This window comes from Typopeltis vanoorti, chromosome 23 (assembly GCF_054136105.1).
Source record: "Typopeltis vanoorti isolate ZY-2024b chromosome 23, IOZ_Tvanoo_1.0, whole genome shotgun sequence".
In the NCBI taxonomy this organism is placed as follows: Eukaryota; Metazoa; Arthropoda; class Arachnida; order Uropygi; family Thelyphonidae; genus Typopeltis; species Typopeltis vanoorti.
Window position 1 is genome coordinate 26,630,926 of NC_143571.1, and position 16,273 is coordinate 26,647,198.

At 37.2% G+C, this 16,273-nt stretch overlaps 1 protein-coding gene across 1 annotated transcript in view; it reads left to right on the top strand.

Annotated features, from left to right (window-relative positions):
* Dera (deoxyribose-phosphate aldolase) overlaps positions 1–16,273 on the top strand; it is a 113,193-nt gene that overhangs the window by 19,047 nt on the left and 77,873 nt on the right. The window contains exon 3 of the mRNA XM_090412825.1: positions 11,641–11,785. Within this exon, the coding sequence (XP_090268951.1) occupies positions 11,641–11,785 (145 nt within the window). The remainder of the gene's footprint in view (positions 1–11,640; positions 11,786–16,273) is intronic.

The following is a 16,273-nucleotide window of genomic DNA, read 5'->3' on the forward strand; positions in this document are numbered from 1 at the left end:
ATCCTTGAAGTATGGCGTAATTACTTCGAAAAATTGTTAAATGAAACAAGCAGTGATAGCATAGTGGTTAAAAAACACTCAACAGGCATACAGTCAGGAATACATATTCATACTTGAAGTACAAAAAGCCATCAAAGGCTTGAAATGTGGAAAGGCAGCAGGAGTAGATGATATTCGACCAGAAATGCTGAAATATGGTGGTATAAAAGTCTTACAGCGGCTGCACTGCATGGTTCAGAAAGCCTGGACAGAGGGACGAATTCCTGATGATTGGAGTAGAGCTCTAATAGTACCCATATATAAAAAGGGAAATAAAACTGAATGTGAGAATTACAGAGGCATTTCCCTACTGAGTGTTCCTGGCAAGATCTATGCAAGCATACTTGAGTAAATGGTTGAGAAGAATTGTGGAAGAAATGCTTGGTGAAAAACAAGCTGGATTCAGGCCAAGTAGAGGCTGTCAGGATGAGATCTTCACTTTATGACAAATAGTTGAGAAAGCATGGGAATATAACAAAGATCTGTATTTAAGTTTTGTCGATCTGGAAAAGACATATGACAAGGTGCCAAGAGAGAAGCTATTCAATACGCTACAGTTATATGGTGTCAATGGGGCATTATATCAAGCAATACTTAATCTTTATTTGAGTTGTAAGTCAGCTGTTAGAATTGAAGGAAGTACAAGAAGATGTTTAATGTTAAATCTGGAGTGAGACAAGGATGTACATTATCCCCTTTGTTATTCTTTATCTATATGGATCACATTATGAAGGAAAGTGGTATTAAACGTGATATCAAAATTGGAGATGTTAATGTCATCTCTTTGCTTTATGTGGACGATGTTATACTTCTAAATAAATCCATTACAAGTCTACAAGATTCCATGACTAAATTGAATAACTGTTGTAATAGATATGGTATGAAGGTCAGCATTAAAAAGACAAAGACAATGAAAATAGGTAGAATTGTTGAAAATGTCAACTGTGTTGTGAACGGGGAACCTGTAGAACAAGTAAAACATTTTAGCCACTTAGACACAATTTTTAGTGAAGATGGTAAATTAAATATGGAAATAGACAACAGAATCAACAAAGCTGGTATGGTAGGAAGTCAATTGAATAAATTCATATGGAATAAGAGAGAAATTAGTCGGAACACTAAATTAGCTGTATACAAGACAGTGTTCAAACCAGTTTTAACTTATGGATCTGAAAGCTGGGTCAGAAGTAAAATACTTGACCAAAGACTAGAGATCAGAGATATGAGAGTCCTGAGAAAGATTAGAGGCATAAACAGATGGCAATATCATATTAAAAACGAGGATATTAGGAAAGAACTTGACATTGTCGGCATCCAGGAATGCATTAGCAGAGTTAATCTCAGGTGGTATGGTCACTTAAACAGAATGGGCGAGGAAAGATTAGCAAAACAAATGTTCTCTGCCAGGTTGGTAGGAAAATGACCCAGAGGAAGACCAAGATATAGGTGGATTGTTACGGTACAATGTTCCTTAGACGATAGAAATATAAAATCTGATAAGTAACAGACTGATTTGGAGGAAAATTGTAGATAGGAAGTTAGTAATGATGTAAATTTTTCATTTAGTACTATCATATTCTGTACATTCCTTGCGGGTACATGTCAGGAATTTGATGATGATGATGCTTTCCCATTTTGAATTCTGACAAATTTGATTTATTAGAGCTGCGCCAGTCAGAACCCAGGAACAGAAACTTCTTGTCCTGAGAAAGCTCACCAGAACTAACGTTATCTAATCCAACAAATAGAGTTTAGTTAACGTTGGAGATCATGAAATACCGTTATGGCGAATCTACTCTTAAACTCCCTTGGGATCCCCTTATTGCATAAGTCTGTAATCTCATTCCCTTCCAAAGGTACCTATCCATAACCCTCTTCCATGTCCTGTGAATTCCCTGGTGTTCTGCCAGATCGGAAGAACACCAGGGATCATGAAAGGTGTAGCACACCCATGGAACCATGGCTTCTTGTACAATAATCTTCTCCCTCCATCTCCCTGTGACGCCTTGCTTGGTCAGCAGAGGGTCGTCATTGTCCATGTATATATTACCATAGGCTCTGTCCCGTGTGGTGTGGTTCCTGCATCTGATAGTTTCTTGTACCCCCCACAATGTTGGATCGGTCTTCTGGGCCTCAATGCATGATGTGGTTCCTGCATCTGATAGTTTCTTGAACCCCCCCCACCATGTTGGATCGGTCTTCTGGGCTTCAATAATATCCCTTTTTTCCCAGTGCTGGAACCGGGGGTCGGGTGGTCCCTTGAATGACTGAGACTTGTTCAGTGGTTCCTTCGTTACGGCTAGGGCTCTCCTCAGTTGAGGTGTCAGTGACCAGGACAGGTAGTCGGCGACCACGTTAGATTTTCCCACTATAACTAACCTCTATTCTGAATTCCTGTATCTCTAAAGACCAGCGTATAATTCTTTGATTCTTATCCTTCATAGATGATATGAAGGATAAGGGTTTGTGATCTGATCTGAGGACGATGTTTTGTCTCAGCAGTACGTGATAGAGCTTCCTGAGGCTGTACACAATTGCCAGAGCCTCCCTTTCGATCACAGAGTAATTCCTTTCTGAGGAGGATAATCTCCTGCTGATGAATGCAACTGGTTTGAAGGATTCCCCCTCAGCTTGCTCTAGCACAGAACTGATGGAGTCCTGGATGCGTCAGCAGCAAGATAGAAAGTTTTCCCCAGTCTAGGGTGGGTAAGAACTGGGGCTGTAGTTAATGCCTGATTCAATGCCTGAAAAGCTTCTTTTGTTCCTCTTTCCAAGCAAACTTCGTTCCTTTCTTGGTTAAGTTTACTATGGGCCTCATTAGTTCGTAGCATTGGGGAATGAATTTGCGGTAAAAATTTACCATCCCTAGATATCGTCTAACCTGCCTGATTGTAGAGGGGGTTCTCACGTTCAATATGGTGTCCACATTGCTTTGGGAGGGTCTTATCCCAGCCCCCTTTTTAACATGCCCGAGGTATTCCACTTCCTCGAGGAAGAATTTGCATTTTGAGCATTTGAGTGACAGTTTGGCTTTGTTCAGTCTATCTACTACGTTTAGCAGGGTGTCAGTGTGTTCCTTTATGGTGGTGGAGTATATCAGTAGGTCGTCCTGGAAGCACAAGATGCCTCTGCCTAACAATCCAGCCAGCACGTCATTCATGAGGCACTGGAAACTCATGGCAGAGTTCCTGGCCCCATGGGGGAGTCGGCACAAGTATATTCCTGCATAACTTTGTTTTCTTGTTAGATCTTGGAAGAATGGCTCTAAACTTTGATAGAGCCCTTATTCTAGATCTAACAATAGTATGATGCTCTCCTGATTCGATATGTCAAATCACTTCCTTTTTACCCCAGTGGTAAGTAATTTTCTGTTATTTTTTTCTGGCAAAGAAATTGAATCCTGTGTATGTTTAGATTAGTAAAACTTTCACCTTTTTTTTTTTTTTTAATCTATCCTTACAACGTGATTCTCAGTGGAATTTTTTTGTAATCTCTCCCCACAGTATCATAGAACAGCGCTTCCCAAACTGTGGGCCGCGGCCCCCTTAGGGGCCGTAGGTTTTGTTGAGGGGGCCGTGAAATAATGAAAACAAATTTACAATGTTTTAAGACTAAGTAGAGTTCTTTTTTATTTTAAAAGAAACGTATTTAACTTTTATTATTTATTATTTCTTTTTTGTTATTTTTTATATTTTAATGGAAAAATTCACCAATTGGTGTTGGTTCACAAACTTTGCTTCCTTCGTATTTCGGCGCTTAATGAATATTAGTAAATATTGCTTATTGATATGTTTCATTTCAAAGCAGTGGTTAATTGTATTTACTTCGAGTGCTCTCCAGGGAAGCTCCAAATCTTCCTGTCCCTTTCATCACACGTTCGTAATCAGGGACTGTTGATATTGACTTTATATACAATTTATATACATATCAAAACTCGTTTTATATTATCACTGTCATCCGAGCTAGTTTTCTGTCACCAATAAAAGTTTCGCATATACTTCACACATGAAATGAAGCTTAAACAAATTCATGTGGGGAGATAGTAATTCCCTTGCAGTGGTAAACAACACCCCTCTCTAACAGCCACTATACTGCAGAGGCAATAAAAACAAGTACTTTTATTATGCTAGTGAATAAGGTATGAGGAGTCTGTAATATATTTCTCAACAAATAGTGCAATTAGAAACAACTGGGATAAAAACACACTAATTAATGAATCACATGTCCCCTCATACAGAAACTATGCTGTATGTATAGACTGAAACAAAACCATATGTTGCATGGGCAAACACAGTATCTAACTAAAAACTATTGTTATTAATTAAATGTGTGTGAGTTCGATTTCCCAAGGCAGCAATAAAATTCAACCGAACGTGTTAAAAATTCGTAAAAGTGTTAAAACTAAGTAATATATATATAATGAATGTTATGGCAGTTTCACATATGGAATTGGGTTGAAGAGAGTTATCATTTCAACTCAATTGTCAGCTATGCTTTTATCTTTCAGTTGCGCGATCTTTTGTTAATACCGCACCAATCATATGCACGTTTTAATAACCTGCCTTTGCTGTTTGTTTCGCGTTAGGCTTAATTACCGTAAAGGGAGAAAAGTCACAAAAGAGAACAATGTTCCTGGTCCGGGGATTCCCCTATTCAGGTAATATTCACTAATTTCATGTTATCAGTCTGTGGTGTGCCAATATCGGTAAGTGGTGATATTATTTGATCTATTCTACTTTAAAAAATTTAACCCTGAGATGGATAAGTGGCTGATAAAAAATAAAAAAAAATCCTGCTAACAATCAGAAGAAGCAGAAACAGACTCAAAAAAAGACAGTATTTCATATTTTACCAGAACAGCCTTCAGAACCAAACGGTAAGAGGCAAAAAATGTAATATATGCATTTGATTTTTGCAATATTCACTGTGTATGTTTTGTATTGAATATATATACAATAAATATTATAATAATATATCTCTCTATTACGATTTTCTTTCGAGGGGGGCGTGAAATATTTTAATTTTGCAAAGGGGGCCCTGACATCCAGAAGTTTGGGAAGCACTGTCATAGAATATAAAACAAAAGAATCGTGAACATTGCCGACATGCTGCGTATAATTATACTTTTGTTTTTGTCATTTCTTTTGATTTGTTGATTATGTGTTTGCTTTTTTGCTGTTGATTTTGAAATGTTCATTAATTTTAATCTTTGTAAATATAGAAAAAACATCATGAATTAAACAATAAATAAAATGTAACTGTAGTACAAAACATTTCGTGTGAAAATATACATTTTTTTTTATCATTCCTGAATACAAATAATATATTTGTGATCATAGAATAGCTCTGATTCAATGACTTACTCTAGCAGTTAAGAAATGTTGTGCTTAAGTTTGAGTCAATGAAAAGATATTGAAATTTCCAGCATCTTAAAAGAATTGCAAGATTAACTTAATGAACAAAAGAAATATATATGAGATGCAAGAGGGAAATAGTGCCAGTCGTTTTAAGGCAGTATGATGTGAGATAGAGGTGAATGGAATGAAATACTTGGTTGGATGTTGTTATAGATCAGAAAATGTGGATGGTAGTGACTATGAAATGTATAATTAAATTAGCCAAGCAAATAAGAAAAGAGTGATCATTATAGGCAATTTTAATTATGGCAATATAGACCGGAATGATGAGATAGTAAAATGTGTGTAACAGAGGGCACACGAGGACTGAGGGATTTGGTCATCTCATTAGAAGATGTAATTATAAATGAAGTGTCAAATCACCCACCAATTGATGGGGGGGTGATTATGAAGAGCTCAGGAGACAGCTTGCAGGTGTAGCATGGAATGAGGAGCTAGCTGGAAAAGAGATCAATGCAGCTTGGGAGATTTTCAAAAACTATCTAGTAGATGCAATGTCTAAATGTATTCCAAGGGTGAGAAGGTTAAATAAGGCACGTGTGAAATGGATGAATAAAGAGAATAAGCATGCATACAGAGAAAAAGGGCATTATGAAGGCAGCCTAAGAAAAGTGGAAATAACCAATTCCATGAGGACTACAAAGACCAGGCAAAGCAGGTGACTTGGTTGGTGAGGGTAGCTAAAGAGAGGTATTAACAGCAGTTAGCTAATGAAGCCAAAAAGAATCCTAAGGAGTTCTTTTAATATGTAGCCAGTAAAAGAAAGAATGATTATGGAAGGATGACATTGATTGGAGAAAATGGTATAAAGACAGCTGTTGCAGAAGGTGTGGTGGAGATACTTAATGAGCAGTTCATAAAGATCTTTCAATCTTGTGAATGTGACTTCATGGAGAGATTGAGAGCAGTTGATGATGGGGAGGAGAGACTGACTGTAAGTGAGCAAGAGGTGTATGGGGAGTTGAGCAAACTAGATGTAAATAAGGCTATGGCTCTTGATACGATATCACCATGTACTTTGAAGGAATGTGTCAGGGAGTTGAAAGTGGCCTTGACATATTTTTTTAATACGAGTCCTGCACTAGGTTAAGTTCCTAAGGATTGGAAGGAGGGCACAATTGTGCCACTTCATAAAGGAGGTGATAGAACTCAAGCATCAAACTATAGTCCTATCTGTGTGTCAGGTGTTGTAGTTAAGTTGTTGGAGAAGCTTGTGAGAACTAGGATCCAGAATTGGGTTGACAACAATGGTATTATCTTTGATGGATAGCATGGATTTGCTAAAGGGAGGTCATGTTTTAGTAATCTACTTACTTATTACAATAAGGTGACTGCTTCCATGGACAGAGGAGAAGGATACACAGTAATATTCTTAGATTTTGCAAAGGCTTTTGATAGATTATTGCATGATAAGTTGATAGTCAAACTGGAGTGGATGGGATTGGATATTAGATTGGTGCATTGGATTGGAGACTGGCTATTTGATAGGTATCAGGAAGTTGTGTATGGGGGAAGTGATATCCAGGAAAAGGAAAGTTACTAGTGGTGTGCCTGATGTGTCTGTTTTAGAGCCATTGCTGTTTGACTTGTATATTAATGATATTGGTGAAGATTTGGATGGAGGTATTCAGTTGTTTGCAGATTATGCAAAGTTGGGACGAACCATGAAGAGTAGAGAAGATGTTGTGGCTTTAGAAGAAGACTTGAATAAATTGAGTGTTGGGCACAGGAATGGGGATGTGATTTCAATGTTGCAAAATGTAAGGTTTTAAAATTTGGAAAACAAAAATGGGATGCAGAATTTATTCTTGGTGAGGATATATTGTCGGAGGTGTCGAAAATAAGAGATCTGGGGGTGATAGCGGATAAGGATCTGAAATTTAGGAGACACATAGCCAGAATTAAGAAGGCAACACAAAGGCTTCTGGGAATGATGCAGAGAATGGACACTGACTTGTAGAAGTAGAGAGATTCTTGTTCCATTGTATAAGGTTTTGATTAGGCCACACATGGACTATTGTGCTCAGATTTGGTCACCTGGTTTTCAGAAGGATGAAGGGATGTTGGAAACGGTCCAGAGGCAACTGACTAGGGTAGTTTCTAACCTCTGGAATGTCGGGTATGAGGAAAGATTGAGAAACAACTTGCAGAGTCTGGTGGACAGGGGGAGGAGGAGGGGGAGATATGATAGAGACCTATAAGTTATTAAGGGGTTGTTACAGGATCAATGCTGGAGAGGTTCTACAGAAAATAGTGGGAGATCAGGGGAGCACCAGAGGTCATCCCAGAAAGCTGTATAAGGATGGTGTGAGTAGGGGAGTGAGAAGTAGGTTTTTTTCATGCAGAGTTGTGAATGATTGGAATGCCTTCCCTGAGAGGTGTGGTGTCTGCATAGAATTTGAGTGTGTTTTAAGCATGGTATGATGAGCTGTGTGTGTTTGATAAAAGGACCTCCTAGATGAGTCTTTGACTCCATGGGGTCTTGGGTGGTAATAATAATAATAATAGATTACACATGAGATGTAAAGTGTGTTACACTGCTTCTCATCAATAGCTGACACTTAAGTATACAGATATTGAGCTTTTTTTTTTTTCCATATTTACAAACTGAATATCCTGTCAACTGGTAATTTGTTGTCATGCAGTGATATTACATTGAATTATCCAAACTACCATATAGATGATATACAAAGTGGCTCAGTAACTTGCTCACATTCTATAATCAGTGATGGCTGAATTGGATAAGGGTAATGGATTTACAGTGATACTGCTGGACTTTGCAAGGGCCGTTGACAGGATACCACATTGAATCCTAATCAGTATACTGCAGCACATGGGGATGGATATAGGGTTGGTGAGATGGATTGGAGGGTGGTTGATGGAGAGATATCAGAGAGTAGTTTATTAGGGAGTAGAGTCCAAAAGAAGGCCTGTGACTAGTGGTGTGCCGCTGGGTTCTGTTCTTGGATCACTGCTATTTAATTTTTTCATTAATGATATAGGAAAGAATCTGAGAAGAACTGTTCATATATTTGCTGATGATGCAAAGTTGGGTAGAGCCATAGTTAATACACATGATAGCAAGATTGCAGGATGATTTGGATAGATTGGCAGACTGGGCTAAGGAGAATGGATGTCAGTTTAATGTGGCAAAGTGTAAGGTTATGCATTTTGGGGTGAAAAGATTATCAGCAGTATACCATATTGGTGGAACCGTACTCCATGAAATTGATGAAGCCAGAGACTTGGGAGTGAATGCTAGTGGATAGGGAGTTGAATGTTTAGTGGGCACATAGCAAAAGTGGCTAAAGCAGCTCACCACATCACATAGTTAATGAAGAATACTTTGATGAGCAGAGACAAGTAGATTATTGTTCTTCTTTATTGAGCCTTGATAAGACCCCATCTTGACTACTGCGCACGAGGACCCAGAGGTGAGTGACGAAGATGGTAGCAGGCTATGGAATGAAACTTACGAGAACAGGTTACAGAAACTGGTTGGTAGGTAGAAAAGGGGTGATATGGTTGAGACATTCAAATTACTGAGAGGTTTTTACAAGATTAATTCAGAGGAAAATTTTCAAAACAGGTCTGGTGGTGGGAGAACTAGGGGCCATCCATGGAAACTGAGCAAGGGTGTTAGAACTTGGAGAGTGGTGAATGAGTGGAATAAGCTGCCAGAGTCTGTTGTGGGTGCCATGACTGTGAATGAGTTCAAAGCAAAGTATGATAGATACTATGCAAATGCTGAATAGTTCTTGACATGATGTTTAGGGCCTCCTTTGATGAGTCTAAGGAATCCTTGGAGTTGGAGAATAATAATAATAATAATACAGTTATACAACCAATAGATGTTTTGTTATATCTTTCTGCCTTATATGCCTTAAATCTGCTTATAATGGAAATTTGGATCTTTGTACTCCTAAAATAGTTTAGTTAGCACAAAATATTCTGACTTAAACAAATATTGAAAATAAATATTTTGATAAAGCCTTGTCTGGGAGAGTGGTGTCTGCAGATAATTTAAGTGTGTTTAAGGTGCAGTATGGTGAGCTGTGTGTATGATAAAAGGACCTGCTAGATGAGTCTTTGACTCCATGGGGGTCTTAGGATAATAATAATAATTGGTGTGATATTTATATATTCAACTCACAAAGAATGTGTTTTAAAATGCTGAATATGTTCTGAAGGTCATCACTGCAGTTATGATAACTACGAGGGTTATTTGAAAAGTTTGGTAAAAATAATAAGTTAAACACATTTTTTTTAGAAAATATCACCTTTATTTCTCAACATAGTTAACATCAAGGTCTACACATTTGGTTCAGTGAGTTTCCAATTTTTTGATCCCATCTAAAAAGTAGGATTTGTCATATTGTGCAAAATAGTCATTGACAGCCTTGACGACATCCTCATTTGAAGAAACTTTATTTCCCAAATGAGAAATTTTTAAGTTTGGGAACAAGAAGAAGTCACACGGGACCAAGTCCAGAGAATATGGTGGATGTGGAACCAATGCGTGCAATTTTGTTGATGTGTGGGACAGTGCATTGTCATGATGAAGGAGCACTTTTTTGTGCTCCAATCTTGGCTATTTTTTCTTCAATTTTAAATGGTCCAACAATGATGCATAATAGACTCCTGTTATTGTCTTACCCTTTTCCAAATAGTCTATCATGATAATTCCTTGAGAAGCCCAAAAAACAGTGGCCACCATCATCTTCCCAGCTAACAAAACAGTCTTCGCTTTTTTCGGTGCTTTTTCACTGGGCATTGTCCACTGTTTCTGCTACTTGGATCCAAGTGTGTAGTGGTGTTTCGTCCAAGTTTCATCTCCAATTACGAATCGACGCAAAATAACCTGCAAATTGTGATTAAACATTGCCAAACACTGCATTGAAATTTTTCATGCAGGATATTATATACCTGTTCAGTTGAGATGCCTACAATCTCAGCAATCTCATGCAATTTCACTCAGTGGTTTTCCATAATGATACCATGGATTTTGTCAATCGTTTCGTTCATAGCGACCTCAGTCGGGTGTCCAGGGCGCACTTCATTTTCGATGGACTTACGACCACATTTAAACCCATTTATTCAAAAATAAATAGTCTTTAATGCTGGTGCAGAGTCCTTATGAACTGCATCTAACTTGGCTTTGATCTGTGCGGCCGTCCACTTCTTCAAATAAAAGTGTGTTTTATCACTGCACGAAACTCGTTTTTCTCCATTTTTATGAAAAATGTGAATGTGGCCTTTTTAAATGTTTGCCAAACGAGAAGATGCGCATCACACGCAAAGCTAAATTTTTGCCAGGGGTCATGAAAAAGATGACATGTGCCGACAATGGTATGGATGAACGAATTGTGTCACCATCTATTGGAAATTTACCAAACTTTTCAAACAACCCTCGTATATTGGTCATGTTACTTTTTCAAATTTATTTTAGCTATATATTTCAGCCTGAATGTTACAGGCCATCATCAGCAGTGACAAGAATTAATTACAAGATAGAACATGAACAATGGATTGATTTGAAAAAGTAAGAGCCACGTAATGCTATACATAAAACAATGCAATGGTATAACTGAGGAGGAAATATTGCAATATTAATTATTCATTAGCTATTTAAAAAAAAAAATTAATATGTGATTAGAATTAGACTTTTCCATATCTTAGATAGAGAGAAGCAGTCATTCCAATTTAAGTTTGGATGGTGAAGCAAGGCCTCAGCACCTTTCTTTAAACAAAATTTCAAATTTATACCAACATCGATGAAGTAAAGCATGTTTCAGACAATAGGATATTTTGGTCTGTATCTGTTCTGTGCTGTGCCAAGCCATATTTCTCAGATTTACTGTTGCTAATATAAGATTGGTGTTCTTGTATTCTCTTTTCTAGAGAGCGTTGTCCAAAGTAAGAATGATGACAGTTACAAGGAACTTGGTAGACACCAGGGATAGTCAGAGGAGGCTGTTTATCTTTGGAAGTACTAATAAATACTTGTATTGTTTGTGTTAATTTAAAGAGACCTGGCATCATGGCACAAGTATCTCTTAAACAACAGTTGTGATTTTATTCCTTACTTTTTTAAAAGAAGTAAATGTTTACGTTAAGTTAACTTTTTAAATAGGTAAACAACGGTTCTTAAGTGATTATTAATGGTGATGTATTTCTTTTATAGACTGCATGGCTTCTGCAAGCTGTAACATGTATAGATCTCACAACATTGTCTGGTGATGACACAACTAGTAATGTACAGCGACTCTGTTTTAAAGCAGCACATCCTATCCGTGAAGATATTCTTGACATTTTAAATTTGGAGAAGAGTATGTTTAGTGCAGTTTAATTTAAATATTAATGCTAATTCCTTATATCAGTGCATGATATAATATTTATATAGAAGTGAAAATTCAAACAATTCTAATGAATTTGTGTGAAATTACTACATTCCACAGGCAATAACCTCTCTCTTGCCCATCTGACTCACATCTAACAGAAATTAGAACATATCTAATCTCTTCTTTTCCAGATACACATTTAACATTAACTATTCACAATAAACAGTTTGAGTTGTTTTTTATTCACAATAAGCAGCTTAGCGATTGCGAATATAAGACTAAAACTGAAACAGAAGTACAAAGGAAAGTTCCAAAAAGCTAGAGACATCTCAAAACTAAAGACAGGATAAGAACAGCATATCAGAACATATTGGGAACTAAGCTTAAGACCTTAAGTGAAAAACAAAATATAAATACAAGAGCAGAATGACTGACTACAGTGCTAAAAAAAGCAGTAGAGGAAGTAATTCCTGAAAGAGAAAAGATCAACAAGAAATGGATAACTCAGGAAACCCTAAAATTGGTACAAGAGAACTGAAACTTAAAAGAGATAATTCAGAGGCAGCAGATAAGTTATACCGTCAAAAATGCAATGAAGGTCTCTTCAGGTCGAAACTAGTTTCGACCTGAAGAGACCTCAATAAAGGTCGAAACTAGTCTGGGTAGTGGCCCTTCCCTTAATGCATAACATTAGACATATCCACAAGGAGATGTGTTTTGCATTATAGGAGATACTGAGATAGGAGTGTTGGTAGCTTGCTCCACCTTTGCAACGAGTTGTCCTGGTGTTGTACCACCTTACCCCAGTCCTGAAGATACTTTCAGGCGCAAACTTTGTTTGCTCAGACTTGGATAAAGGATTAAACTAATTTTAACGTGCGAGTTAATCATCCTTGTGATTATGTGTGAAATGCAACATGCTGAAAATAGGTTTCACATTCTAGAATGACTAGAAAAACATTATTATTATTATTATTATTATTTGACACCTCCAGGGAGTCCAAAGACTCATCGAGGAAGGACACATGCTCTACAGCTCTGTCTCCACCACTCAATCCACCAACTGACCACAACTACACCAACACTATCTACCACCGACCACCACTAGTATTTCCATAGACAATCACAAACATCCATGCCCATGGCAGGATTCAAACCCGCAGCCGTTTGGCTGGAGAGCGGATATGCTAACCACTCGGCCAGCCAGACTGGCAGAGTGGTTAGCATATCCGCATAAACATGATGACTCATCTTTTTCTACCCACTCTTAGAAGTCACAGGATTATTTATTTGTTATTGAGGGATTGGTGATTTCTTCAGTAAGAAAAATTTAATATTATTCTTGTAGATTTTTAAAAATTAAATTTGTAAAAATATTGTAGTCAAAAATTAGAGGTATCAAATTACATAATGACATGATTAAATGCAACAAATTATGAAAACATGCAAAATCTTATGTAAAGATGATATTGAAGGCAGAATTCTATTTTTTTTATGAGATATATAAAAATTTAAATTCAGATTTACATTTACAATTCAAACAGGTTTTTGCAATGACCAGGTGGTTTAATTATGTGTAACATGTAGGAAAAAAACAAATCTTGGATTTCAGTCTTGTCTATGATAGGAGGAATAGGACTTTATTTAGGATATTTTCAAATAGGGCTAAGTTAAGTAGTCAACTTAACTAGCTTATTAGTTAACTTAAATGGAGGTGGATTTTTTTCTGCTAGAAACTCTGTGTTTAACTTGTACCTGTAAACCTGTGAAAGACAAGAGCAGATGAGAAAGGATTATCCACCTCACTTTAGTGAAATTTAGTGTATGACTATCAGTTTATTTGGCTATAAATAGACTACAGCATAAGAATATGATAATGTTGCAAAAGTTCTGAAGTTATGGAAGGATAGTTTAATGAGTGATGATGTAGCAAGGTGGCAAAAGCAGACAGAATAGTTGAGTTACTGAGTTGCAAAAGTTCTGAAGTTATGGAAGGATAGCTTTTAATGAATGATAATGTAGCAAGGTGGCAAAAGCAGACAGAATAGTTGAGTTACTGAGTTGCAAAAGTTCTGAAGTTATGGAAGGATAGCTTTAATGAGTGATGAAGGTGACAGAATAGTAGTTGAGTTACTGAATGACTGCTTTCCAAGGCATCTATCATCCAATTGAAGATATTGTTGTGACAGGAATTGATGTAGGAATAGAGATTGATGAATTAGAAGTACATAGCATATTGTAGAATCTCAATGCAAATATGGCCATGGGACTAGATATCATCTTGCATCTTCTTCTTCTTCCTCTTGTGCCTTATCCCATCTATTTGGGATCGGCCTTCTTGCCTGATGCAACCTTACATGTAACAACTGACTTGTTGCAGAGCCTGATGTTGGGGAGATATCATCTTGCATATTATTAGAAAATTACATCTCCTTTGCATGATTCAAGGAGCTGGTATATTGCTAAGGAGATTTTTCTCTCCTTCCTTTCTGGGACTTTACTCTGGTAAAGTCCTAGAAGGGAAGGAGAGAAAACTAGTTCTATTACATAAAGGAGCCTCTTAGACTGAGGTAGCAAAATTATAGAAATGATCTGAATGGAAATATTCAGTTGTTTGTTGATGATGCACACTTGACTAAGATAGACCAGTCAGTATCTTGAGAATGGTGGTAAAGGTATTGGAAAAGTTGGTCAGACAAAATTTAGGGATGGCAAGTGTGTGTGTGTGAGGGGGGGGGGATCAGAATGTGATATTCCATGGCAAAGGCAGAATGGACATTTCCTCACTTTTTTATAATAGAGTGATAAGTGAATTGGATAACAAGAATTACTATATGATAATACTGCTGTATTTTGCAAAGCCATTTAACAGGAACTCTATATCACAAAAGTGAGAAAATGTCCATGCTGCCTTCTCCATGAAATCGCATTCTAATTGGAACTAATGAGGATGAATATGAAAATGGAGATATGAATAGAGGGAGATGTGTGTGTGTGTGTATGTGAGATAAGGTACTGTGCTTTGATTACTGCTGTGTAATTTGTACATAAATTATATAAGAAATGATCTGAATAGAAATATTCACTTGTTTGTTGATGATGCACACTTGACTTATTATTATTATTATTATTACGTGGCACCTCCAGGAAGTCCAAACACTCATCGAGGGAGGGCACCTACTCTACAGCTGTCTCCACTAACTATGCCAATGCCATCTACCATCCACCATCACCATTTCCACAGACAATCACAAACATCCATGCCCACGATGGAATTAAAACCCGCAGCCTTTTGCTGGAGAGCAGATACGCTAACCACTCGGCCAACTGGACTGACTTGATTATGTAATCAAGGTGGCATAGAGAACTTACAGGATGATTTAAATAGACTAGCAGTATAGGCAGCAGATAATTTGTGCCAGTTTATTTGGGAATCTTGCTGCTGTAATGTTGAAAAATGCAAATGCATTTTGGAATGAAAAATCGGTTACAAGCTGTTTACTGCACTGATAGAAATGTACTCCAGGATTCTTTAATGCAGAAGTAACTGTGAATCCATAAAGAATCACAAAATACACATGTGAACACAGTAGGAAAGTGGTATCTGGGTTTCTTGAGGATTAAGAAGTACTGGAGATCATCTGGAGGTGAATGACTAAGATGCTGAGTTGGTCTGTGGAATGATGATGGTAAATTGAAGGTTTGTGGGTCAGAATTTAGTTGATTTAATTTTCCTTTGGGAAATTTATCAAAGATAACTTTCTACTATGGAGTTTTTACTGAGGAATTTGGGAATCTTGCTGCTGCTGTAATGGATTGGTTATTTGATGTAGAGGTAACTGTGAATCCATTAAAAATATAAAACACACCTGTGAACAGTGGAAAGATATCTAATTAACTGTACAAAAATTATACAAATATTTTGGTTTGCATATCTTAAACCATCATTAGTGTGTAACAATAATGCAGGCCCATGGCAAATTATATCTTTTTTTTTTTTTCTTCATGTGTAGTTGTGAGGAAGCCAAATAAATATAAAACTAATCAAATTTTGGGCATACATAATCAGAAGAGAGGCTTGGAATAAATGGATGCTTGGAGGGTATTTGAGGACAGAAAGGAACTGTATGTGAGAGACCACTTGCATTTGAATGAGGAAGGATGTAGGTATCTCGAGAGATTGTTCTTTGAACGAGTTGGTTTGTCAATGCAGTGAAACTAGAATTACCAGGATGGATAGTAGCAGGGGTGGCCTCTTGTAGGAATAGGTGCTTGGGAGAAGATGGTATACATCAGGTAATGCTGAGTCCAGTGAAGTATGGAGGGGATAATGATAGGTATAGAAACAGTGACATTTTTATGCTTTATACTAATGCCAGGAGCATCCGGAATAAAGGAGATGAATTGGTGGCGCTGATAGCATGAGCATGTCCGAAGATTATTGGGATCTCTGAGACATGGTTGACAGAAAATTAT